Source organism: Cynoglossus semilaevis, chromosome 15 (genome assembly GCF_000523025.1).
Source record: "Cynoglossus semilaevis isolate Cse_v1.0 chromosome 15, Cse_v1.0, whole genome shotgun sequence".
Lineage (NCBI taxonomy): Eukaryota > Metazoa > Chordata > Actinopteri > Pleuronectiformes > Cynoglossidae > Cynoglossus > Cynoglossus semilaevis.
Window position 1 is genome coordinate 9,932,652 of NC_024321.1, and position 25,624 is coordinate 9,958,275.

The 25,624-nt window shown below is 42.4% G+C and overlaps 3 protein-coding genes and 1 long non-coding RNA gene across 4 annotated transcripts in view; 2 read left to right on the plus strand and 2 right to left on the minus strand.

Annotated features, from left to right (window-relative positions):
• The window catches only part of LOC103390926 (serine/threonine-protein phosphatase 2A 55 kDa regulatory subunit B gamma isoform), a 22,353-nt gene extending 20,437 nt beyond the window's left edge, over nucleotides 1-1,916 (plus strand). The window contains exon 11 of the transcript XR_001761156.2: nucleotides 1,779-1,916. The gene's annotated coding sequence lies outside the window, so the exon portion shown is untranslated. The remainder of the gene's footprint in view (nucleotides 1-1,778) is intronic.
• Nucleotides 1-4,802, minus strand: part of wfs1b (Wolfram syndrome 1b (wolframin)) — a 5,813-nt gene extending 1,011 nt beyond the window's left edge. Inside the window, exons 1-10 of the mRNA XM_008327010.3 lie at nucleotides 4,618-4,802; nucleotides 3,728-4,108; nucleotides 3,277-3,353; nucleotides 2,974-3,118; nucleotides 2,716-2,889; nucleotides 2,402-2,482; nucleotides 2,158-2,315; nucleotides 1,808-2,044; nucleotides 1,601-1,719; nucleotides 1-1,457 (exon numbers count right to left, since the gene is read on the minus strand). The exon at nucleotides 1-1,457 is cut by the window's left edge and continues 1,011 nt beyond it. Of these exons, the coding sequence (XP_008325232.1) occupies nucleotides 1-1,457; nucleotides 1,601-1,719; nucleotides 1,808-2,044; nucleotides 2,158-2,315; nucleotides 2,402-2,482; nucleotides 2,716-2,889; nucleotides 2,974-3,118; nucleotides 3,277-3,353; nucleotides 3,728-4,085 (2,806 nt within the window). The 5' untranslated portion in view covers nucleotides 4,086-4,108; nucleotides 4,618-4,802. The remainder of the gene's footprint in view (nucleotides 1,458-1,600; nucleotides 1,720-1,807; nucleotides 2,045-2,157; nucleotides 2,316-2,401; nucleotides 2,483-2,715; nucleotides 2,890-2,973; nucleotides 3,119-3,276; nucleotides 3,354-3,727; nucleotides 4,109-4,617) is intronic.
• An 885-nt stretch (nucleotides 4,803-5,687) lies between these two features.
• On the minus strand, nucleotides 5,688-9,296 carry LOC112488132 (uncharacterized). The gene is made up of 2 exons (XR_003051885.1): nucleotides 9,165-9,296; nucleotides 5,688-7,437 (listed from the first exon to the last, which is right to left on the minus strand). It is a non-coding gene; the product is annotated as an uncharacterized LOC112488132 (long non-coding RNA).
• A 1,692-nt stretch (nucleotides 9,297-10,988) lies between these two features.
• The window catches only part of jakmip1 (janus kinase and microtubule interacting protein 1), a 31,967-nt gene continuing 17,331 nt past the window's right edge, over nucleotides 10,989-25,624 (plus strand). The window contains exons 1-12 of the mRNA XM_008327008.3: nucleotides 10,989-11,234; nucleotides 16,421-16,737; nucleotides 16,889-17,221; nucleotides 18,586-18,747; nucleotides 19,960-20,172; nucleotides 21,477-21,590; nucleotides 21,842-21,988; nucleotides 22,138-22,305; nucleotides 22,656-22,715; nucleotides 23,772-23,900; nucleotides 24,036-24,164; nucleotides 24,846-24,929. Coding sequence (XP_008325230.1) covers nucleotides 16,579-16,737; nucleotides 16,889-17,221; nucleotides 18,586-18,747; nucleotides 19,960-20,172; nucleotides 21,477-21,590; nucleotides 21,842-21,988; nucleotides 22,138-22,305; nucleotides 22,656-22,715; nucleotides 23,772-23,900; nucleotides 24,036-24,164; nucleotides 24,846-24,929 — 1,698 coding nt within the window. The 5' untranslated portion in view covers nucleotides 10,989-11,234; nucleotides 16,421-16,578. The remainder of the gene's footprint in view (nucleotides 11,235-16,420; nucleotides 16,738-16,888; nucleotides 17,222-18,585; nucleotides 18,748-19,959; nucleotides 20,173-21,476; nucleotides 21,591-21,841; nucleotides 21,989-22,137; nucleotides 22,306-22,655; nucleotides 22,716-23,771; nucleotides 23,901-24,035; nucleotides 24,165-24,845; nucleotides 24,930-25,624) is intronic.

Genomic DNA, 25,624 nt, shown 5'->3' on the forward strand with positions numbered 1-25,624 from the left:
CAACCGGCGGAGGTGGCTGAACCTGCCGTCTCCAGTCATGTTCGATCTTGTACTGGCGGCGGTGGTGGTTGGGGATGCTGGCACCCGAGCACGACAGGCAGTGAATGGCCTTCAGTTCAAACACAGGCCACTTGGAGCCCAGTCTTCCCTCCAGTATAGTACTGAACTCCACCACGCTTCCTGCGTTCAAGTGCAGCAGCACGGACTTAAACTCATTGCTGGCTCGCAAAACTATGTCCTTGGTTGCGTCTTCATCTTCGATGATTGTGCCATTCCTGGTCTTCCTCTCCAGTGGCATGCCCATCGTGACTTCAAACTTGTACCGATCAAATCTCTTGATGTGGCACTCGTGCTTGGCCAGCTGTTTGAGTTTACAGAGAGGGTCTGCAGAAGGAGGAGCAGGAGCGGGCAGAGGCTGAGGCTCAGCGGAGGTCTTTTGAACCTCCTCACATGAAGGATATGGTTCTCCGTAAAGACATCGCATCCAGTTCCCCACAACCACAGGCAGCAGGTTGATGACCGACTGCGGTCCGTTCTCAATATCTGTCACACGGACGTATTTGAAGCGTCCCGTCCAGGTGACCCGATGTCCTTCCAGATGAGAACATAGGATCTGAGTTTGAGCCATGTTGGACTCTTTCCAGGCCAGTGGACCACACATGTTGCTGTACTCCGGCCATGTCAGGGTGGAGTTGTACACCTTCATGCCTTCTGATCTGTAGACATACATCCAGCAGAAAAGCACCACAGCGCTGAGCCACACTAGGATGAGCTTCACGATGCTGCTTCGTGACACAGACCGAAGAACAACGATGGGGTTTAGGCTGAAGCGAGTCCAGAGCCTCAACACAACTGGCACAAAGCAAATGGTTAGTGTGACGACCATCTTGGTTAGCTCAAGTGCCAGGAACCACTGCATTAACTGGATGATTAGCATTGCTGCCAGGCCTAGGGACAGCACGGGAAGAGCAAACACGAAGAGGAAGTAGCCCACAGTGGTACGGATGAGTCCTATCAGTGTGGCATTATTGAGGAACACCAAGCAGAGTTCACACCATGTAAAGCAGACCAGGTACGGCACCAGACACAGGTAGGTCCCCTTGAATCCTTTCAGCTGTGCCATACAGAAAAGGATATAGAAAAGGTGGCCATACAGCAGACACGGTATCCCCAGGTTTAACACCACAATTTCCCCGAGAGGCACTGAGAGAAGGGTCACCCCAAACATTCTGAGGAACCACAAAGAGTCGGGCAGAAGGCGAGTGAGGGAGCAGGCACCAGAGAGGACTTCAGTGAGGAGGGCTTTACGAGCAAAGAGTTGAGCAGAGGCATGAAGGCTGAGAAACGCGGTGACGGTGAAGAAGAAAGCGATGGCGGCCAACTCTGAGCAGGGGATCCAGGATTTATCAGCTACGGGGAAGGAGAAAACCACAAAGACCACAGAGAGCAGGAAGTACCTGAGGACACGGAGACATGAAGATGTTTTCAGTACAGTGACCACCAATGAAAGCACAGAAATGTATTTCATTTACGTTTATTCAAACATATTCATATCTTGTCAACTTTATGAGCTTGTGTGTACGTCTATCTAAACACTTACAGGTAGGGCTCTAAATGGGTCCATCCAAAATTGGTCTCAGCCTGTTCCAGATCAAGTCCAGGTTCAAAGTGAGCCAATAAATCTGTCAAAGCACGGAAGTTTTCCCATGCTTTTGAATTCTGCACAAAAAAGACAAGAATTCAGTTCTACCTTCTGCCTGGTTTTGTAATTCATACAGATACTTCATATTAGGTGGACTGAACCAACCTGAAACACCCGCAGTGTGCAGATGACCATAGAGAAGAAAGAGAGGTAAAACACCAGCAGCGGGATGAGGAAGATGAAAAACTCTATTGTGAGGTTTGAGATGATGAAGAAGAAGATTAGTGCATTGACATGATGAGTGGGAATCAAAGCACTGAGCCACTGCATGCCAGCCCTGGACGCCCAGTCGATGAGGTGTTCTTTTATCTCCAGCAGAGCGTACAGAGGGAACTTCAGCATCTGGAGGAGAACACAAATCTTTTTATAGATGTTTCCTGTGTCTTGGAATCACATCTTTTGTAAATGAAAGACAATACCAACTCTGGTCTAAAAACCTGTGACAAATGCCTCACCTTCTGGTGCAGCGGCAACTCATCTGGATTCTTCACAACCACACCATCAAACTCATCTTCATCACCTCCTGCTGCGGCCATGACGGATGATGGTGTAATACCCTGGGCATATTTCTTTGTCATTTCGATGAAGTCATCAAGGCCGACATGGGAAGCAGCTACACAGAAGACAAATGTTTACCAACAAGATGTTCCTGAATATTTGATTTAAAAGAAGATTAGATATGAGAAGATTAACCAGTACCCTCGTTGGTGACCATTGTCTCCAGGACTCTCCTTTGTTTCTTGGCAGAGCTGTTAAGCGGACCAGGAGATAATGGTTTTCCTGCAGATAAGAGAATATTTAGATTTATGATGTAAAGATTTAATCACAGGGCATTGGGTAAACCCATGCCTTGAATCAGTAGTTCCTAAACTCGTTGCAGTTCCCCTTTTGTAGCTAGGACAACACCCACTGCCCTTACCTCTTATATCAACACACTTGCATCAAAACAAAATCAGTAAATTAAAAATGTGTACAACAATAACTGTTTTTGTGATTTTTTTTTTTTTTTTTACCTGGTTCTGTGGGGACATGTTCAACATTCTCAAGCATCTCAGAAATAGCCACAGACTTTTTCTTCTCTGGGTTTAACTTCCAGTACATCAGCAGAGCCGCCTTCCTCACTCCTCTTTCAAAACGAGTTTCTGTACACAACTTTTTCACCTCCTCAGAGTTCTCCAAAGTGATGCCTAAAAAATAAGAAGGGTGTTGATAGCAGGTCATATCCAGGCTACTTGTAACTATTGTGCCTGAACTCAGGAACATTTGCAAACCTCTCCTGGAGGCTAAGCACTGCTGCAGCAGTTTGACGGCATCCCTTCGGCCTTGTTTTGCAGCCTGGATCAGCCAAGTGACCGCTGTACAATTATTCAGCTCTTCGTCTCCTTCTTCTGCTAGCGCCAGGAAGTAGCGTCCCATCTGGACAGGAGCAATTTCAGACATGCAAGCAAAACATTAGCTTAAATCTGTGACCCGTCCTTTCCACTGTCATTCTGAAAACAGCTTACAGACAATTTAGGTCTCTGCACCATATGTTCTCTGAAGTCATCACAATGTCCAGGGAGTTAACCACTGACCTTGGTCTGTGCTTTGGAGTCTCCTGACTTTGCCCTCTTCTCAAAATCTTCAAAACTCATCTCCTCCTCTGGCTCCTCTGAGGAAAACAGAAAAATAGTTTGAGTGACTATAACACTGTCTTTATAAATGTAAAATATTTAGTTTAAAACCAATGATTTAACAGACCTACATGTTCTAGACTTCCTCTTATTAATATTGACATATACACCAAAGACTATATTGGTCAGTGGAAACCTGACATTTAAAGGATGCAAGAAAAGACTGGGTGAGTCCAGTTTTTCCATCAATGTCAGCAAAATGTTGCACTTGTTTTTCTGTATTTGTCATGGAGAGCATGCCATGAATACAGCAAACTTAGTTTTAGCTGTATTAATTGTTGGAAAAGTGGGTGGGAGATCAAACAGCGGTTGATATTTTTTATTCTAAGTGTAAAAACAGAAAATTGTTCACCTGGTTCAGGTGTTGTTGGTGTCTGAGGAGCTGAGGCCCCAGAAGATCCTCTGAAGGGACTCCCTGTAGAGGCTGCATTTAGCTGAGATCTACCCACTTGAGAGGGGGTTCTGATTGGTTGGCGGAGGGGTGAGGCAGATGGAGTCGACAGGGAGGAGGAGCGGGAGGAAAGACCTGGAGAACTCCTGGCTGATGAGGATGAATATGCAGGGGTGCCTGGGGAGCTTGGCATATTTAGTTTAGGCCTGTCACGGTCTGGGTTTGGTGAGGAAGTTGCAGCGGAAGAGGTGGATGAGGAGGGTCCCACTCTGACAGAGGCAGAAGTCAGAGAGCTGTTTCCAGTTAGGGACGGTTCCATCGCTGAAAATTAGTTGGGTGACCCTAGAACACAGTAATAACATAATAAGCCAACAAAACCGTTTAGATTTCTGTAAAGTTTTCATCATTGTACACAAAAATAGAATATGAATTGTAACAATATATTATGATTCCTTCCTGTGACTGTTTTTCAAAACCTAACCAGAAAAGTGACCAGCTGACTCCATGTGTTTTCAGAATGTCTTTTTGCTTCATGTTATTTGCTTGACTTATGTAAGTTAAGGCTGGGCAGCTATATTTTAGGAGGTGACGTCCCTGAAGTGCCCTGGCTGAAGTGGTGAGTCCTGTTGCACTTTTTAGGGAATCCCCTTTAAACCTCCTTGGCGAAGGTCTAATGACAACCAATGAACTAGCAATGTCTGCCTGTAACAAACAACCCTACTAATAATAATTGTAGTCACAATTATTTCAATAATGACCAACGATTTAAGTCACTAGTCTTGTAACCGCAACTACAAAAGCAGGCTACATGACAGTGGTATTACTGCTAAAGCTAACCCTACTTTACCCACCTTTTCTACAAACAAACCGGGTCAATTTATATCCTGCTCGTTAAAAGCTTCTAGAACTGGCTCCGTTCTTCTGTTATTTGTTGTCCGGCATCTTTCTTCCCTTTCACAGACTGTTTTGTACTTGCGGTCAAACTCCAACACACAATGTACTGGAAAGTCTGTCAGCTGCTCCACTAAAGGGTAACGCCCATTTCCTATTTTGCTTGTTTTGATTGGATAGGACAAATGTTTCCGCTTTATTACACGTCTTGTGATTGGCTACTGATGCTGAACGCTCTATTTCATTCAGTCATGATCAATCAACCACCGAACGGTTTGTTTAGAACGCATTTGTTCTAAACACTAGTCATACGACGTGCATTTCATAACATATATTTATTTTGCTTTAGCATGATATGGATAAATTCAAAGATTACGTGATGCATTTCATTCAAGAAAGTTCTACACTGTTTATCAAATAGTTAGATTGGGTGCAGAATAATGTAATGCTAATTTTCTACCAGCAGAGGTCAATGAAGTCCAAACTTTATATTTTGCGGAAATGCACACACATTAGTAGACTAGCACGATCCAATTCAGTCATGCAGATTCCTTATATGTATTTTTAATTTCCTAATGCACGTCTTCATTGTAGATTGATGGGAACAAATCTTATTGACCACCCTAGGGAAAATTTGCCCTGGCCACAATGAAAATAATTCCTAATCTGCCTTTGAAAAAGACATGAAACCCAAATGCACTTATAAATGTAAATCTCATCTAAAAGCATTGTCTCAACACTTTTGTCACAATGAGCTTGAGTTGAAGTCTTTTGATTATGCAAAGCCTCTTTACAGGTGCATTATACAAATTTGCATGGTGTTGTGGTGCTCCTGTTTAGAGAGACACTAATGCCATTCACCATTCACTGTGTGGTCAGTACTGAGCTTTTTGACATTTACTGCATTTACATGAGATTTTGTCTCCATTATCTTTTTTTCCCCATTTTTATTACTATTATTATTATTATTTAAAAAAAAGCTGTACTGTAGAAGCAGAACTAAGGAAGAAAAGAAGCCATGACTAGTTGATAGTGTGACCAACTCCGTTTTATAGTTGTAACAGCAGAGGAACAGAAAATGTGTAGGCATATAAAACCATTAACTTACAGGACAGGACACTCTGTCCTAGATGATGTGCAGCCCCAGTAAATCAAACCACAACAGGTGTAAACACTACAAACGTTATGCAAGAAAAAAGTCTGCACACACATTTTAGGTAGAGTATAAGCTGCTCATCAATCCAACTGCACTGGATAGAAAAGGAGAGTTGTGGTGCACGAGTAATCACCATGGGCTTTTTTACTGTGTAGAGAAACTCAGGCTCATACAAATGTGTAAAAAAGTTATTGAATAGGTCTATAAATTTTAATAGGTTTGTTCTGTGTCTGTAGCTCTTTGTCTTTACCAATGTGCACTTTGTCTTTGAGAGATCAAAGACCACTATGGCTGGAGTTTATTAAAAATGGGCAAAACTGAAGTCTTTGTCATACATAATTTATTACCCTGACCTTAAACTTGTCTGATTTTTGCAGATCAAATCTGTTTTTTTAACATTGATAGACAATTTTGCAGTGTCGATGGAGTTTTTATCAAATATCATTGCAACCCCAGATGTTTGGCCGACACTCCAAAAGATGTTTTTCAGCTCCATCAGAAATCAATGGTAGAAACATTTAAATTTAGGGAATGAGTTTGTCTTTGAAACCTGGCCTGTTCAGAATAAAAAGCTGATGTTAGCTGTCTTTTAAACCTTCATTTAGTGGCACCTCTCCTCCCCCTTTAGTTCTCTTCTGTTATGTCACCTCTTCAGCTACTGTATTGATTTGCTGCTATTTTTGTGTCTACAAGGATAAGGATGAGACCTGGAAAACGGAAATTAACTCGTACAAGGACACGGTTGGCTTACTGAACACCGTTTGTACCAGCTAGGATTGGCTTAGTTCTAACTGATTTTGCTGCGGAATTTTAAAATACTAGTAAAGTAGAAATAGTTACTAATATTAGATAGATACTAATAGTTTGAAAGAAAGAAAAAAGCAACATTAAAACAACACTTCAAGTTCTCACCACTAGTGAATCTTTTTCAGTCTTGGTTCTGAATGAGGCAAGTTATTTGCATGGTTGAAAATTCAATGTGTAACCAATTACTGTATTAAGTTCCTCGGTCTGAATCGGAAAGAAAACCGTCCCTGTTCAAAATAAAAACCCAAAGCTAGTTCAAAGCCCAGCTCAGACTGTTACTCCTGCGGCTCTGGTCTTGTCATGAATGGACGTGGAACATTTGATTCAGATTTTTCAGTGAGTAACCGCGTTGAGTCATGTTTGGAAAAACTTAATTAGCTTCATATGAAAATATTACGTCATCACCATTAGCTCTGCAGGGTAAAAATGAGTTTACATTGTGGAGAACAGGTCATTTTGGCTTCAGAAATTTCCCACAGGGTTGTTATGGGGATCGAGGGTTGTTATGTGTGTATTAGTGTGTGTGTGTGGATAGTAGTGGGTGAGTAGAAGGGTCTGTGGGCATCTCTTAAAGCTGTACTAAGTCTAAATCCACCAGCTCTCATGAATATGTTAATCCTGTTATGGACAGCTCTCTTGGAGACACTGGGAACCTAAAATGATTATGTTAAGTTAATAAACTCAACATCTGCTCCTGTTTCCTCACTCCTCAAATGAGGGCAGTGAAAAATGTAAATGAGACAATTACAAATCAAGAGTGATCACCAGAGTTTTTTTTAGGGAATATATATGCTACTAAAGTGCTTGTAGAATACACCTGTTTATCTGCATTTAAGTAATACTTAAGGTAAATTATTACAAGAAAATCACCTCCATCTTTAATAGCCAGGCCTGATCCTTTATAAATACCACACATGGTTGTGGTAAGACTCAAGACTTCAGCTTCACTTTCCTTTCCAGAATTGTTCATGTTTCTGGTCTCGATGAAGTGAATGGAGCCACATTGTGGACATTTACATTCATGCATTTAGCAGACGCTTTTATCCCGAACGACTTACGAGAGGAGGAACATTTTTCAGATAGTTGTCTGTTCCTTCTTCTTCAGCCATAATGTTTTGCTGGACCCTTCACTCTATTGGCCATAGCTTCAGGGGCTTCCCTTGGGCTTGCTGTCCAATGTCAACGTTCTTTAGGAGCACAGTGGTGGAACTGTTGATGACATCTTTGGAACCTCTCTTGACAGGGTTCATCTAAACATTCCACCCTTGTCACAGTTTCAGCTACAAGGCCTGCAGATGCAGTTTGTTCCATTCAAACTCCTGTCCTTTAATCCCTGACTGAATGCTCGATCATGAGGACTTCGACCAGAGGGCCACATCACTAACTACCTTGTGCGAAAACCTGTTTCCTGAGTTCAACTTTTAGCAAAATGCTGTGAAGTAGGGGACACATCACCGTGCTGTCGGTCCTTATCTCTGTGCCTGCAGCATGTTTCTCACTTTCTATCACTCCTGCCGCCTGTTTGCTGGCCTCAACAGGAAACTGAAATACACTGCTGAACAATCCCTCCCACTTTCCTTGTCTGTTTTCATGCTGCCTCATTAAAAGTTGCCCTGTGTGAGTAAACAAAACCAGTGGGACTCCTGTTCTGGATAAGAAGGTGACTATAGTAGATGACTGACATTCTTCCTGACTGTTTGCTCCTCTGCTCCCACTCCTTATGGTTTACTGTGCCCTGCAGCAATGTACTGCCTATGCTGTGATGGTGCAGTGTGACTTGTGAATGGCAGGAGTAATGTTGAGAAGCACAGACAGGGAAGCTGTGCGTAAATAATGCTTGTTTCAGAATCTGGGTCACACTGTCACTGATTATTCAGACACATCTGTGACTTGACAGGTTCATCCCGTACCAGATACATTCACTGAATACAGGAACCTGCTGTAGATTGATGGAATTATTAGTTGTCTCATCATCATTAATGGTCTTTGTATGACCCCATACACATCATTGTACTACTAACGGCTCAAATTAATGTCAGCAAGTATTGATACATTTTATTTTAATTGTTTACTAACAGAAAACAATTAAGTTCATCTTTCTGTCTAGGCTAATCGTTAACCTTCACCTTTCCCCAGAAGATAGGACCATTTTCATTATATTCTTTTTTTTTGCCTCACCTTGTAGTTTAATCTTCCTCTTTTTTTTTGCTATTATGGGACTATTAAATGAAGCTTTTATCTATTTTTATCTCAAACATTAATTAAATTTTCAAAGATTTTCAAAGATTTAAAATTTTTAAATCAATTTCTTCTTCTTCTTATATCGTCTTACTCGTACCGAGCCACTCTGCGCTCTGACGCTGCACGTTTCTCCCGCACCGGCTGCGTGCTTGTCCACGCATTTTCCAGGCGCGGAGTCATTCTTGAACACGCAGTCAGGTGTCGCGCTTCTATCACGCTACTCCCTCCTCCTTCTTCTCCTTCTCTTCCTCCTCCTAACGTTCACGTCGGCACAGGCGTCGACGCTTTTTTTTTTGAATACACCTGTTTATCTGCATTTAAGTAATACTTAAGGTAAATTATTACAAGAAAATCACCTCCATCTTTAATAGCCAGGCCTGATCCTTTATAAATACCACACATGGTTGTGGTAAGACTCAAGACTTCAGCTTCACTTTCCTTTCCAGAATTGTTCATGTTTCTGGTCTCGATGAAGTGAATGGAGCCACATTGTGGACATTTACATTCATGCATTTAGCAGACGCTTTTATCCCGAACGACTTACGAGAGGAGGAACATTTTTCAGATAGTTGTCTGTTCCTTCTTCTTCAGCCATAATGTTTTGCTGGACCCTTCACTCTATTGGCCATAGCTTCAGGGGCTTCCCTTGGGCTTGCTGTCCAATGTCAACGTTCTTTAGGAGCACAGTGGTGGAACTGTTGATGACATCTTTGGAACCTCTCTTGACAGGGTTCATCTAAACATTCCACCCTTGTCACAGTTTCAGCTACAAGGCCTGCAGATGCAGTTTGTTCCATTCAAACTCCTGTCCTTTAATCCCTGACTGAATGCTCGATCATGAGGACTTCGACCAGAGGGCCACATCACTAACTACCTTGTGCGAAAACCTGTTTCCTGAGTTCAACTTTTAGCAAAATGCTGTGAAGTAGGGGACACATCACCGTGCTGTCGGTCCTTATCTCTGTGCCTGCAGCATGTTTCTCACTTTCTATCACTCCTGCCGCCTGTTTGCTGGCCTCAACAGGAAACTGAAATACACTGCTGAACAATCCCTCCCACTTTCCTTGTCTGTTTTCATGCTGCCTCATTAAAAGTTGCCCTGTGTGAGTAAACAAAACCAGTGGGACTCCTGTTCTGGATAAGAAGGTGACTATAGTAGATGACTGACATTCTTCCTGACTGTTTGCTCCTCTGCTCCCACTCCTTATGGTTTACTGTGCCCTGCAGCAATGTACTGCCTATGCTGTGATGGTGCAGTGTGACTTGTGAATGGCAGGAGTAATGTTGAGAAGCACAGACAGGGAAGCTGTGCGTAAATAATGCTTGTTTCAGAATCTGGGTCACACTGTCACTGATTATTCAGACACATCTGTGACTTGACAGGTTCATCCCGTACCAGATACATTCACTGAATACAGGAACCTGCTGTAGATTGATGGAATTATTAGTTGTCTCATCATCATTAATGGTCTTTGTATGACCCCATACACATCATTGTACTACTAACGGCTCAAATTAATGTCAGCAAGTATTGATACATTTTATTTTAATTGTTTACTAACAGAAAACAATTAAGTTCATCTTTCTGTCTAGGCTAATCGTTAACCTTCACCTTTCCCCAGAAGATAGGACCATTTTCATTATATTCTTTTTTTTTGCCTCACCTTGTAGTTTAATCTTCCTCTTTTTTTTTGCTATTATGGGACTATTAAATGAAGCTTTTATCTATTTTTATCTCAAACATTAATTAAATTTTCAAAGATTTTCAAAGATTTAAAATTTTTAAATCAATTTCTTCTTCTTCTTATATCGTCTTACTCGTACCGAGCCACTCTGCGCTCTGACGCTGCACGTTTCTCCCGCACCGGCTGCGTGCTTGTCCACGCATTTTCCAGGCGCGGAGTCATTCTTGAACACGCAGTCAGGTGTCGCGCTTCTATCACGCTACTCCCTCCTCCTTCTTCTCCTTCTCTTCCTCCTCCTAACGTTCACGTCGGCACAGGCGTCGACGCTTTTTTTTTTTGCTTGTGGCTGTAACGTATAGAGACGGATGACGCCGTGCGTAAACTAGAGAGTGTGTGTGTGTGTGTTTGTTCATCTGTGTGTGGGCGTGGAGGGAAATGTCAACGCGCGGTAGAGGGCGGAGAAGAAGCCTGAGTGTGTGTGGCTCCTGGTAGCAGTGGAAAATACAGCTCCTGCAGCTGCAGCTCAGGGTAAAGTTGTGCTCATTCGCTGTTCGTCCAAGTCCGCCCGTGCCTGCGCCCCTTCTGCCCCGCCTGGAGGCGGTGACGCTCAGTCTCCATCCTTCTCGATCCTGGATGTTGTGAAGCAGCGACGATTTTCACGTCCGGACGCAGCGGAGCTTCATTTCTGGTAAGTTGTTTTTTGCAGCGCTGCACAACTTCTGGGGTGATGGTTGGCCGGACAGACATGGAACATGTCAGGTCCATGCGTATTTGCGCAGTGACCGGATAGGGGAAAAAAAGAGGGATAGAAAGGAGAGGGAGATCGATCCGGCTTTATCGTGTCTGGGTTCTTGGTGTGAGAAGAAGCAGCACTCAGCTTCACATCCACCCTGTTGGAGATGACCACCTCTCCCTCCTCCTCCTCGTCGTTCTCCTCCTTCGTCTCTTCTTCATCTTGTAATAAAGGCAGGCTCATTGTCAGTGAACGTAGACCGTTGTAAACAGTGTGTGTATTATCAGCACATGAGACAGTGCAGCCTTAATGCAAGGACATCCGACCTTTGCCAGGCTGTAGGAGAAGAAGGAGGACGCTGCTGCTGCTGCAGCGGCCCCACGCATGTCATGTCGCCCTGGGGTGTGGTTGGCACCACCGGACAGACAGACAGACAGACAGACAGACAGACAGGCTGTCAGCTCATGTCATGCCTTGGTACCAATCTCACATCCACACGTCTAGAAAACGAGCTTTTTTCCCCTCTCCCAGGCTGCACGGTAGCGACTCACATCTGTCATCGCAGCCTCTCTGCTGCTCTGATCAGGCGGCTCAGCAGGCTCGTAAATCAGAGGCAGTGAACAGCCAACATGTGTTGCACACCAACTCCTGTTTGATTGTCACTGTGCTGCAGAAAAGTATGAACCCTGTTCTCGCTGTGTGTTTGATGGATGGCTGTGCTGCAACAGAGCTGTTGAAATAATAATGATGATAATAATGTTGTCAAAGAAGATGAGGTTATGCACCTTCTGTTAATGATACATTTAACCCAACATGGAACTGGGGATAACATGGACAGTCACACAGAGACAGACAACCATCACAGTCATTCATACCTGTAGTCAAATTAGATTGGAAAAACTATTCTGATTCTGCATGCCTGGAAACTGGAATACCTTGGAAATACCTGCACATACTGTACTGTTCAGGAGGAATATGCAAATTCTATACAGAAGGATATTCAGTAAAGGAAGAGGACTGTCAACTCACCACTGAGTAGCCTTCCTTACACTATTTGGCCACTTAATGTCTCAGTCATTATTCAGTGTCCATCATCATGCTGTTGCCTCTCTGCACCAGGCCCACTGGTATTCTAACCAAGGAGGGCAGATAAATCTAGATCTAAGTTTGTGTACAGTAGAAAAGTGGTTGATACAGGTCTTCTACCACATTTGATAGTGGAGTAAAATGTAGAATTTTACAAGTATTTTTCTAAGTTTGTGTACAGTAGAAAAGTGGTGGTGGGGGTCTTTCTGTAGGGACTTTTGCAGATGACATATGTGGAAGTTAATTCATTCTAAGCTTGTAATGTAACTTTTTTTTTTTAGGAAAATAGGAATATGTAATGTAGGGACTTTTGCAGATGACATATGTGGAAGTTAATTCATTCTAAGATTGTTGTAATGTAACTTTTTTTTAGGAAAATAGGAATATGTAAAATGCTGAAGTCGGCTGCAGGTACATTTGTATCTGCTGAGCTTATAAAACCATTACTAACAATGGCTGCAGCAAATGAAGAAGTGATGGAGTTGTACAGATTGATCCAGTCTAATTGTTCTTTGCATACAATGTCATTCATGTAATGCAGGAACTGTCGTCGACTCCAACTGACCACGTATGTAAATATTCTCAAAAATCTCAATGTGTGAGTGTAAACCAGAAGTTGAAACAGCAACCAGGAGGCAATAATAACCCCAATGTGTGAGTGTAAACCAGACAGACAGCAGTGTAAACAGCAACCAGGAGGCAATAATAACCAAAGGGATGTGTAGTCGGAGAGCGAGACAGACACGGAGGCGAGGTGATTCACATTACTGACAGCACTACTGAATTATGTCTATATGGGAAGAGAGAGGCAGCTATCACTGCTGACGTGCACATACAGTACAGAAGTGCACTCATGCATGCAAAAGCATCCCTACAGGTAGATGTACAACACATACGCTCTGTGATATCACTACGTGCATATCTAATCTCTGAGTGGAAAAAAAAGCATGTCTGAGTCGTGGAATGCATAACAGAAGTAGAAAGAGAACCAGGAAAAGGATCTACAGCAGAGCTATGATGTCGGCCTTTGTGGGTTGACTAGCCATTTGGGTCAGTGACTTCCAGTCATTTTCCCGCCCTGGCAAATTTTAGGTCATATACTTCACTAATGTTGCACTTGGCTGGGGTTACTCAGCCGCTGAGTGTGTCCCCAGTGGACTGTATTTGTGTGTGTAAGGATTTGCAAAGAGCTGCCAAACATGTTCACTCTGCTGCTCTGAGAAGGTGAGTTTTGTATGTGAACACTATGAACATGATATCTCTGTCTGTCCACGCCCTTACTGCTAATTTCTAACCTGGACAGAGAGGTGTGGAGCCTTTGTTCAAACTTCCACAGGCTGCTCTTTTATCCATTTATTGTGCCTGGGTATCTAGTAAATGATTGATACCCTCTGTACGTGTGTGTGTGTGTGTGTGTGTGTGTTCCCTTCAGCCTTGAGGAGGTCCCTTTGTTAGTGTATGATAGGTTTGGTATCAGGCAACCACAACGTTTGTGTTGAATTTACAGCCCATTCACTTTTGTAAATGTGTAGTAATTCTGAGGAATAAATCCTGGGAAAAACATTAAGTGTTTCCTAAGTATTTGATCAATCACAGTGTCAGTGAAACAGTGGCCTACAACAGACTCCCTGATTATCACAGCTTAGTGTATTATGTTGTGTCATTTATTTACACGGACATAGACAGCTGAATATCAGTCAATAAGTTTTTCATAAAAGATAAATGAAGTCAATCCCTTTCTAGATCCCACCCAGCAGTCACTGGGTGAGGGCGGGGCACATCCTGAACCGTTGGCCGTCCATTGGCCTCGTATAGAAAAAACAACCATACACACTTGTACAAGCACCTAATCACAACTTAGAGACTCAGTTTAACCTCATCCTACTTGTTTTTTAACTGTGGAAGGGAACTGACTCAGTCATGAGGGACTTCCTGAGGTAGTTGTGAAACTACCTGCAAATTATTTTGTTCAGCCGTTTGACAGAGGAAGGGCAGAAAACAATCAGTTGATTGTGCAGATACTTGTTCTCACTGGTATCTTCATTTTTCCTAGTTCCCCTGTTCTGAAAAAATGAGTACTAATAGTACTAAATGTTTGTACGAGAAAACTTTGATCCTGAAGGTGTACCAGTGTGTACTAGTTAAATGTTGGTAACTAGCTGTTAGCTTTGTCTCTCTGCTTGTTTATATTGGGGTAGTTTAAAGGTATTTAAAGTCTTTGGGATCTGTTGGCCTTTGTTTACTTCTTTGAACATCAAAAGCACGTGCTAGCTTCTTGGTAATCCTATAAAAAGGACCTAGTTTCCTATACAAAGTTTCAGGTTTTCCATTCGCTGTAAAACTTGAGTGTTAGCGCCTGGCTTCCAGCAGGGAAACACATGGCCTTACCAGGCTTAGTGGGAACAGAGTAAAGTTAATGGCCTTCATGGGGGTTTGTACCTCAGCACATGGTGGCAGTTTTACAGAAAATGTTTTGTGACCCTACTGCAACTCATTAACTAAGAGTGTGGCACTGAAAACCCCAACACACAAAGAAAATATTTATGCCAATTATTTCAGTAGTAATTAAGCCTGCTCTATTTCTTCCCCTATCAAAATGGAATTACTGAAACCACAACACATCAGTGCTGTCAGACCTTTCAGCTTGGGTACACCTGGTTTCAGGTAATGGCACTGACATGCAATAACATGTCGTATGTGTGGTGTGTGTGCAGACAAAAACAAGAATTAAATGTAGAAATAAAATTCCATGCCACTGAATTACACACCAGGTTTCCGGAATTATTGTAAATAAAAATGTCAATCAGACGTGGGTAATAAAACCAAACCAGGTTGTAGAAGATTAAAGCATGATTTATTTATTTTTTTCTGAGTGGAACTACTTATTCATTTTTTACACTGCATTGACTGCAATACTTGATATGAACAGGTGAGACACTGTGCTCGAGTCTAGTTACCTAGTTTGTGGGATAAGTTAACAGCTAAATCCAGCAGAGAATCTTGGGAAAGTTTTTTTTTCCTGTCTCTTTCTCTCTGTTATTCCGGGTGAAGTTAAAATAATAAATTGCCTCAACATAGCAGAGAAAACAAGTGAAGGATTACAGTGAAATGTCTTTGCTCCAGTCTGTTCTTTTTGCTACACATCTCTGGTAGTAGTGGTGGAGTAATGTCTCCACTAAAACATTTGTTCTCACGTGGGTCAAAGGTCATTTGCCTCGCAGCCACCACTGCGTCTTTGTCACTCGGTCAATCTCTGATTAGACATGAACTGACTACACCTACAAGTCTGTTCTTACAAATGTGCATCCTCCAATACTAACTTGTTCTTCCCAGCATTCTTTGCTCCTTGAGGAATACAGTATTCCAGAACCAATGTTGCCATGGTAACTATGGCTGCCATCTGCGTATGTTATATGAATGGTAGCTAATCTGCGTGTGTAGAAGAAGATGAAGGAGGCTGTAGTCTTCAGCTCTCTGATCCCTGAATAATTTATGTCACAGTCAGCAGAACGACTGTAAGGTTACTGGGTTACTATTCTTTGCAGAACCAGATTAGAGGAATCCGCTTTCAGATGAGTGAATATGTGTTACTGCAGTGATGTGTCAGTGTGTCAAAGCTCATGAAATCTCCCTATTTGTCCGTGTCTGATCAATAAACAATGATGACAGTTTTATCTTTATGTTTGCAGCACAGAATATTTTTTTTAGTAAGGCATCAAAGTGTGAAATTAGAACCAGGGTCCAGTGAGATGTTAGAGGCCAGACACCATAACCATGAGGGCCAGGCCTAGTTTTACGCACTGTGAAGCTTTTAAATACAGCTCACGGACAGGATGATGAAGATGAATGGCTCTTGTGTATGTGTAAGAAAGAATAAGATGACATAAGAGAGAGTGGATCTTCCAGAAATAGTTTGTTTTTCCCTGTAGGCTGGAGTGTATCATGTAGCTTAGGTCCAGTGCATTTTGAAGAGTACTTTTGTGTAACCTAGTTTTCTTTTCTTTCTCCACTGACTCACTTTTCCCACTTCTTTTCTTTTGGTCTCTCTCAAACAGAAACCCCAGGCAGCCTTCAGTAACAATGTAGACCTGACAACCACGTGATGCTGATGATGATGATGGTGATGCTGGGTCTCGTAAGGAGGGGGAGCAGTGACTGACTCTCTGCTCAGGTTCGCACTCTTTGTCCGCCCTGATTGGGTGGCCAGAGTGCTATGTCATCGACCACACCTACTGTGGCCCCACCCTTTAAGAAGGGCCGGAAGCCAGAGAAGTCAGAGGTGATGGCCGACTCACCACCTCAGGCCACCAATGAGGAACTGAGGAGCAAACTCATGGACGCCCAAATCGAGCTGCAGCAGGAGCGGAACAAGGTGAGATGGTTGAAGTAAAATGATTGGAATATAAGAGTTCTCAAAGGTTAATAAAAACCTGGAAAATCGAATTCTAATTAAAGCACTTGTGCAAATAAGCATACTCACAGTATGACTGACTTGTAGACTTACTACCGTCCTCCTCTTTCAGATATGTAAGCTCCGGGAGAGGCTGCAGGACCAGCGACAAGCTCGGGAGCTGGAGCAGCACAAACATGCAGTGGCACTCACTGACCTGCGAGCCAAACTTCACGAAGAAAAGCTTCGTGAGATAGCGACCGTACGTGAGTCGCTGGCGCGGCAGCACGAAGCAGAACTCGCACGGACCATCAAGATCCGCGATACAGAGGTGCAGCGGCTGCAGGGGCTTGTTAACGCACTGAGAGACGGGGCTGCGGATAAGCTGAAAAATGCTCTTCTGGTAGAAGCTCGGGAGGAGGCCAGGAGGGCGTTTGATGGGGAGAGGATAAAGCTACAGCAGGAGGTGGGTCGTAGTTCGTCTATAACAGGACAACAATCTTCACTAGGTCGCAAATTTGAGAAACACTTCACTATCAAACAAGCTTAGCTTATCATTGTCAATTCTATCATCTCTACATAACTGCAGCTGAGTCGGTTTACATTTTACTTTATACAAAAGGCTGTTCAAAGCATGGACATGTGAATAATGTTAAGTGGCTGTGTTTTTTCAATATTACGATGGCCTTGTCAAACAATCAAATGGGTGCAAGGACGGAAATCTATTGTGATGTTTTTCCAAGTAAAATAGTTCTTTAGATGAGTGCTTACAGTACTCAGTCATCAAAGAACGGTCTGAAACAACTTCAAGATGAGTTTTCTGTGTTCCAAGTCTGAATGTAGTTCCCAGACTGACTCCACTCTGGCTTAGTTTCACAGCTAACATAATACCATCTTTAAGCACTTTTCATGTCAAAAGGTCACAGAGGGAGCTGGCCCTAATCCCAGAAGACTTTGGGGGAAAGGCGGGAGCATGCTGGACACTTTGCCAGCGCTTTTCAGAACTAATACACTCCACAGCAACAAACAGCTGTGGGTGGTGTTAGACTCATCACTGTCTCAGAGTTTTAAGAACAGCCATTACCAGTACCAGCAGAAAGCAAGCGTACTGTGCACTTGTTGTGGAGCCAGGCTTTAGCTTCTCTCACAGTAATTGTTTTTTGGGCTGTTGTTGACTCAGTGGGAAGAGCACTTTACAGATTGGCTTAAATAAGCCTCTGATCTTTTCCCACTGTGACTCACTTTATTAATCAGTTACGTTCGACTCTGTTATTTGTTTTTGTTTTTTTCTTTTAGAATTAAAAAAAAAAAATATATATGTGTATATGTATAAAATATATTGATATATATTTATGTGTATATGTATAAAATATATTGATATATGCATTGCTGGAGGGTAAGCTGAGGTGAGGTGGTCCACTAATAGATCTACTGTATATCTATTAAGTCTGAGCTAAAGTGGTTCCTCCAAAGACCTTACAACTGAGACCTGGGTGGGAGTTGGGTCTTCAACTCATTTATATGTGTCTGTGTGTATGTTTGTGCGCCCGCATTGAGGTGAAAATGTTTTAACCACTTTGCTGTTGAAAAACAGGAAGCGAGGTGGAAAGGCCTGCTGCCATGCTATTGTTTCTTCATAGCCTTTCAGACAAACAACACATCTGTCATTACAGTTTGATGGAGTTGGACGTGTGTTTATAGCATCTGTCATTACAGCTGTTTGATGGAGTTGGACGTGTGTTTATAAATTGTCACTTTCTTTGTTGATTTTTTTACTGTGCTGTTATTATCATTGTGTTGTGTTGTGTTGTGTTGCGTGTGGTATTTTAGATTCAGGAACAGAAGGCAGCCAGGAAACAGGCTGAGGAGGCTCTGGCCAATGCTCTGCAGGCTGATAAGGCCAAAGCAGTGGATCTGCGCACTGCTTACCAACAGCACCAAGATGAGGTGCATCGAATTAAACGGGACTGTGAGAAAGACATCCGCAGACTGGTGAGATCACATGATGCTAATAATTAATAATATGGAAAATATCAAGAAAAATATGCAAAAGTATATTTTCACATTTTTTTCTTCGGAGAGTTGGTGGTTTTTTATTATTCTTCAGCTTTTTTTTCCAGTGTTTTTTAAACCCTAAGGTAATTTCCTTTAGATTTAACCCCAGTAATTATTCCCAGACTGCAACCAGGGAGCACTCAAGTTGTGCCCTGGGCTTGAACCGTCAGTCTAGTCGTAAATACTAATGTATAATTGGTGCATATATCATGTGTTCAATCTGTCCTTGTGTTAAAGTGTACAAGACTAAATCTGAGTTCAGCTCTTAGCTTAAAATATTCTGGAAAAGTCTTGGAAAATACTTCCAGGGAGAGAGTGGGAACCCTGACTCTAACTTAGGTCATTTTTTGCACATGATCATTTTAAAATATAAAAAGTACAGCTGGGTTTTCCCCACTCTAGTGGTTTATGTTCTGGCTACTAGTTTCACACATGTTGATCTGTTCTACTACTCCTAAAGTTCAGCGCCAGTTCAGAGTGTATCTTCTAAATGGTGCATGAAGTTTAGAGGCGAGGGCACCATCTGGTTCCTGTCTGTGGAAATTAGCCTCCGTACCTGCTGCATTCTCTGAATTCAAGAAGTTGGCCTGAAAAATAGGCCTGAAAGAAAGTTAACTTCTTTTCAAAGCACACAAGTCGCAAGTCAGGAGGAAGTAGAGAAAACACCTGTGCGAACGACCAAATGCTCTGGGAGGTAACTGTGGAAACATTAATCTGGCAGAGCAAAAACAGACTTTTATGATTTAATGAGAGTCACAGAGTAATGATATAAAAGTTAAAACATAGTTACTTCCTATTTCTGTTTTTATGCCCTGGAGGACATAAACTGAGTGTGAGGACTGTTGCACATGAAAATAAAAGTTTCAGGGTAAAGTGTCTGAATCTTTGACCACATGAAACAAAACAAAAACAAACGAGTGAGTTTAATTTGATTAATCACAGGGTAGATGGGTTAATTGTGAGGAATCAAGGTTAATGTTATTGTAATTGATCCCAATTTATCCAAATATGTTAAATCAACTTTTCCAAATATGACCTAATGCCGTCTCATTCTTCTTCCAAATTGTTATTCCAATTGTTTTTATGACTTATTAAAAATTACATCACATTCATTATTTTAAAAGTTTGTACCTTTCACACCTGCTGTAGATGGATGAGTTGAAAGCGAAGGACAGGTCCGTGTGCGCTCTGGAGAGAGAGCTGGGCGTGCAGGCTGGCTACGCCCAGAAGCTTCAGCTCCAGAAGGAAGCCCTGGATGAGCAGCTGGGCCACGTACGGGAGGCTGAGAAACACAACCACGGCAGCCCCAAGAGAGAGGTCATGCCTGGGCTAGGAGACAACAATGACCAGCTCAACAACCAGGTACACACAGACACACAGCCGTAGATTGGCATCACTGATTTCTTAAAGGACAAAGAGAGGCTTTTCATACAACTCCTCTACAGTACCCTCTACTGGATTATTGGATAAATATCACCTTAGGCTTGACCCCTCATCAGGTGTGACCAAAGCAGTAGTCAGTGTAGTGTTTTGGTAGGATGTTTATACTGAATGCCCTTAAAGACAAAACAAATCCCTAAGGATAGGGGACTGGGTGGAATTGAACCTGAAACCTTCTGAATGGTGAGCAGTAATTATATCACTGTGCCAGAGGCTACAGTAGAGCATCTCAATGAGAAATTTGGTAGCACTGGGCTGCTATTTTTTAAAAAATTATGTTATAATGAAAGAAGGGAAACTGCTGTTTTTTTTTAAAATTATGTTATAATGAAAGAAGGGAAATCTAAAATGCACATGTTACACTTCTGCTTCACTTTTGATTTCATTGGTGGCAGGCTGACCTACAGTCAGGAGGTAACCGTGATAGGATGGGAAATCGGAGTAGACTCAGAGTGCTCTATTAAACTGCTGAGTGAGAGAGTGAGAGAGAGGCATGGTAGCTGCCATTATGTCCATCCTGCTCTGTGCGTCTGTTCATTCTTTACTAATGCACTAAGGTCTCTCACCACGCTCACCCACAGCATTTAAAGGTCTGTGAATTCATCTGAATCAATGTTCACGTTGATGTTGGTGACTCGCTCATCCAGTTTCATTGCCTCTCATTAGAAGTTTACATTTACTTTTTTATTAAATAAAGACGTACAAAGAAGTGAAGAGCCTTTTAAAATTACATCCACGTCTTTGTAAAATGTTATATACTTTATGTACGTTTGTTATACTGTGTCTTTTTTCCTTGTTGTACAGACGAGGCTGCAGTGTTCCTGATTTTTACATCAAGGTGGCCGTACTGTAGCTTAAATTCCAATTCAAATGGTTTTGGTTTTATAAGATTACTTTTGGGGGAAATTCTAGTTTTCTATTTTTATGATTTATTTATTATTTTAACAGCTATATCAATTGTTTTATCATTTTTTCTTTAATTATTTTTTATATATTTTTTACAAATATTTACAGAAAGACCTTTAAAATTGAACTATTTTGCGTGCCATGGGATTTGTTAGTACTGATGTGACGTTTGAGCTGAATGATGACATGATGTCTCCTCCTTCTTCCAATCACTCCTTCTGTCCCACCCACCGTCACTACCTGCCCGTCCCACCTGCCTGCAGGTTCTCCCTTTTCAGTTATTGTCTACCTCCTCTTCTCCTCTCCCCAACGTTCCACAGGAGGCCGAGGAACGTGACATGAGGAGGTTCCAGCTGAAGATCGCCGAGCTTCACGCAGTCATCAGGAAACTGGAGGACAGAAACGCTCTCCTGGCTGACGAGAGGAATGAACTAGTGAGGAACACACTTGCAAAAGTACATATGTGATGTGGTTATGGGCATGCTAAAGCACACATCATGCTTGTTCATAGAGATAGACGCACCTTAACTGACAAGCTAAAAAACATTGTATTTAATTGTGTTTATTTTTCTAAAGCCCCCCCCCCATTGGAATTGTTTCTTTGGCTCATACTGGAAATTCTTTGTCACTAAAAGGAAAGACTTAGACTCCTAGTGTTTCCTCCTCATTTCCTTCCTCTGTTCAGTTGAAGAGAGTTCGTGAGGCAGAGAGCCAGATGAAGCCCATGTTTGAGAAGAACAAGAGACTGTCCAAGAAGAACGACGATCTCCAGCAAACACTTCAACGCATGGAGGAGAAACTGAAGAACCTGAGTCGAGAAAACGCTGAAATGGTGAGAAACAAACATGTCCTTTCTCCTAAAATGCAGTTTTGTTTAGATTAAGGCGTCAGATGGAATTCGATTTATGTAGAAATAGTGACCTCTAGTGGCCATTTAGGGAAAGTCTTCCCTCTCTTTGTCTTCTTCCGTCCCTAACTCAGAAGGAAAATGCCTCCTCTCGCCCGCCCTCACAACAGCAAACCCTTCAGGCCCAGCTAAAGAGACCGAGCTCCCTCACAGACCTAAGCCATGCCCACGAGGAACAGGAAGTGGAGTTTCTAAAGCTGCAGGTTGCTGAGCAACGAGGCATCATCGATGAGCTCACACAGGTCAGGACTTTATAAAACCGCTACATTCTGACTTGTATTTTGAAGAACCTAAAGAGCCTCTTATTGTATTTTAAATTATTTGTTTTTATATATAAATATTGATACTGTGTAAGCTGTCCTTAAAACAGCTTTTTACTCATTCCATTTTTCATTAAAATAACCACTTAGATGTTTTTCTGTCCACTAAATGTATTCTAGCTTCCAAATTCTTTTCCTAAATTTTATAACACAGCTACTCGTGTTTGTACAGTTTTCTACAGTTTTTCTTCAACTTTAACTGTATTTTACAGGATTACACTCTGGACTGTTGTTCTTTTGTCAATATTTTTTTTCTTCCTTTTGTTTTTTAGGAACGTGACAGATTAATGATGTGCAAAAAGACCCGGAGGAAACCTCTGAAAGTATCAAAAGTAAGTGTCCACAGGTGTGACTTAAAGATGCAGTGCAGTGTAACTGAGCAACTCCGGATGACTGAAGCCTCAACACACAGTCAGTGAGTGTGTGTTGGTGTTTAATTGAACTCGGGGGACAGCGGTGACAGCCTCCCTCACAGCAGGGAGCTTCACAGTGAACACACATAAACCTTCCTAACAGATGAACGTAAACAAACACACAGGCCTTTTACAGTTGTTTGAAGGTTTGAATCCAATCTGTGTTCAGCAGTTCACGTTTGCCTGCAGTGTTTTTGTGAGAATATAACTAATACATGATTATGATGATTTTAGGATCTCATTAGATGACTTCAGACAGTTAGCCGTGTCAGCATGTTGGCTCTAATTTGTACATTGGGCTGAGACGTCATTAGGGGAGGAGTCTCTGCTCCCTCCTCTCTGTTGTATATAGCTTGTTGAGGTGGATACAGTGGTTGGACAGTGCTGTTGGCTCTTGGACTTGTATCTGGAAATTTGTTTTCCTTTTTGGGATTTTTTTTTCTAAGTAAAAAAAAACAACCAGATCCTGTTTGGTTTCAAGGAAAAAAAAACTGAATCTGTCCTTTTGACTTAGACTGTAGGAGTAGTTGGACTGTAACCTGAAGCTTTGTTGTCTGCTTTTCCATTTTGTGTGGGGGTGTGATGGAGAGTCGTGGGTATGTTTAGGCAGCCCTGTGAAATGCTGTAGAAAGGAGCCGATGTATGATTGACACAGTCTGAGGAGTTTGGTTTTCTTCAGCCTTCGTCTTTTTGAGTTAGTATCACCATGACGGAGTACTTCCTCCTCATCCTCTACTTCTCTGCCTTCATTTGTCTGTGTGCACTGGTTTGCCTTTACTTCTCTGGTTGCCAGGAGATGACTTATAAACATGATGGTAAGACTGCTGTGGTGTTCTTAGAAATGGTGAAGACAGAGAAACAAAACATTGATTTTTGTGTCTCAATAATGTAAATCTGGATCTAAAATCAGACGTGAAACTACTTGGTTTGACAGACCAAGACTGACTGTCGTTGTTTTCTCACCTCCTCCTGCAGAGGCATGTTGTGGAGACATATTTTGGATTTGATGAAGAATCCATAGATTCTGAAACCTCGTCTCTTACCTCCTACAACACTGACCTCACTGATCGTACACCGGCCACCCCAGAGGAGGAGCTAGAAGAGGTACAAAAGATGTTAAACTAAAATAAAAAATATAAACTTTTATAAGAAATGTTTATTTTAGTCTGTTTATTTATTTTTACTTTGTCAGTGAAGTCTGCGTTCTTCCGTGCTAACCTGTCCTCTCTGATTCCACAGACCGTTTCCCGTGAAGAGTCGGAGCTACGTTTCCGTCAACTCACGAGAGAATACCAGGCTCTGCAGCGAGCGTATGCCCTCCTGCAGGAGCAGACAGGAGGCTCCCTGGATGCTGAAAGGGAGGCCAGGGTTTGTAGCATCACTTTACCATTTGTTGTGTTAGGAGTGCTACTAACTCACACCTGTGCTGTTGTTTTAAGCTGTCATTAGCTGCAAAAAGTTGCTCACCTTCACCAGTAGGTGGCGATACAGAGGGATTTACAGTAATTAATGAGCACCCCTCAAATTGGCCTTTGAGCATAAAAAAACAAGTCCAGATAAATGTACAACATTAACTTCAACAAACATTTTTGTCATCTCTTCTATTAAACCTGCTGCTGGGCAACATGACCTTTAACAGAGCCGAGTCTTGAACTGTGGAACAAACTGCCTCAAATATTAAACATCAATCATCAATTGCTCTTTTCAAGACTCTTCTTTAGTCTAATCTTTACCAGTGGCCTTCAACACAGAATGAGCTTTTCTAATTGCTTTTATTTTTCTTTCTCTTTATGTCTTTTGTATATTTATTATTGTTTAACAATTTAAATTTGCTTGATAAAAATTGGATTTGGTTGTAAAGTCTACTTTCTCCTAGGACTGTAAAGGCATCACTGGTCACAGACCCTTAATTTGACCAGTAATTTGTTTGTCTTCCCTTCTACACCTAGCTGTTTGTTTTTATATATTATATACCACGATGTTCTGTTTTTCGTCTGTGTGGCTGAGTGGCTCACTCACCTCCCTGATGCCTGACCTTCCCTCCCACAGACACGTGAGCAGCTGCAGTCGGAGCTCAGCAGCTGCCAGGCCAAGGTTGTTGACCTGGAGAAGGCCTTAGCAGAACAGGGGCAGGTAACAAAGACCAGATTTGGGGCCGGGAGTTCTTTGGTCCTGCTCTCGCTGGCCCTCCTGCATGTCTGTGTGGCTGCTCTGCTCCTGGGCTGGCGCTATGCTGACCAGGTCTTCTGCAGAATCCTGTGATGTCACTTCCTGCATGTGTGGCATCACAGCTCTGTGTCTGCAAGCCGTCTGCCTCCCACTGTCCTTCCCGCTGTCGGTTCTCACTCTGACGACCACAAAAAGGTGGCTTTGACTGTCACAAATGAACATTGCTGTTTGAGAACTGAGTTTGAGAAGTGCTGACGCTGAACTATGAGAAACACAAACACGTGTGTTTGTACAAGTGCTGACGCTGAACTATGAGAAACACTGCTGGAACTACAACAGTTTCACGTCTTTACTGTTTGTTTCTTTGTGTGTTGAGCTGTTTTGTGACTCTGTTTCTCTGCATGTTCTCTGTGTTCCGTCGTTTTATTTTGCTGCTGGGCTGTTTTTCTTGCTCTGCCTGTTACTGTAAAGTCTGTGAGACAGTGGAAGCAGCTCTTTCATCTCCATCTTATCTGGATCAATAAAGCTGAGCTGCTGTCACTCTCTCCCCCTGTTGGTGTCTGTTTACTTTTGCTCCTGTGGTTGTGTGAAGCAGACTCGGTTGTCGTTCAGTGTGTTGGTGTTTTGCACCGGCTGGTTGTGCTGCTGACAACTCTCTC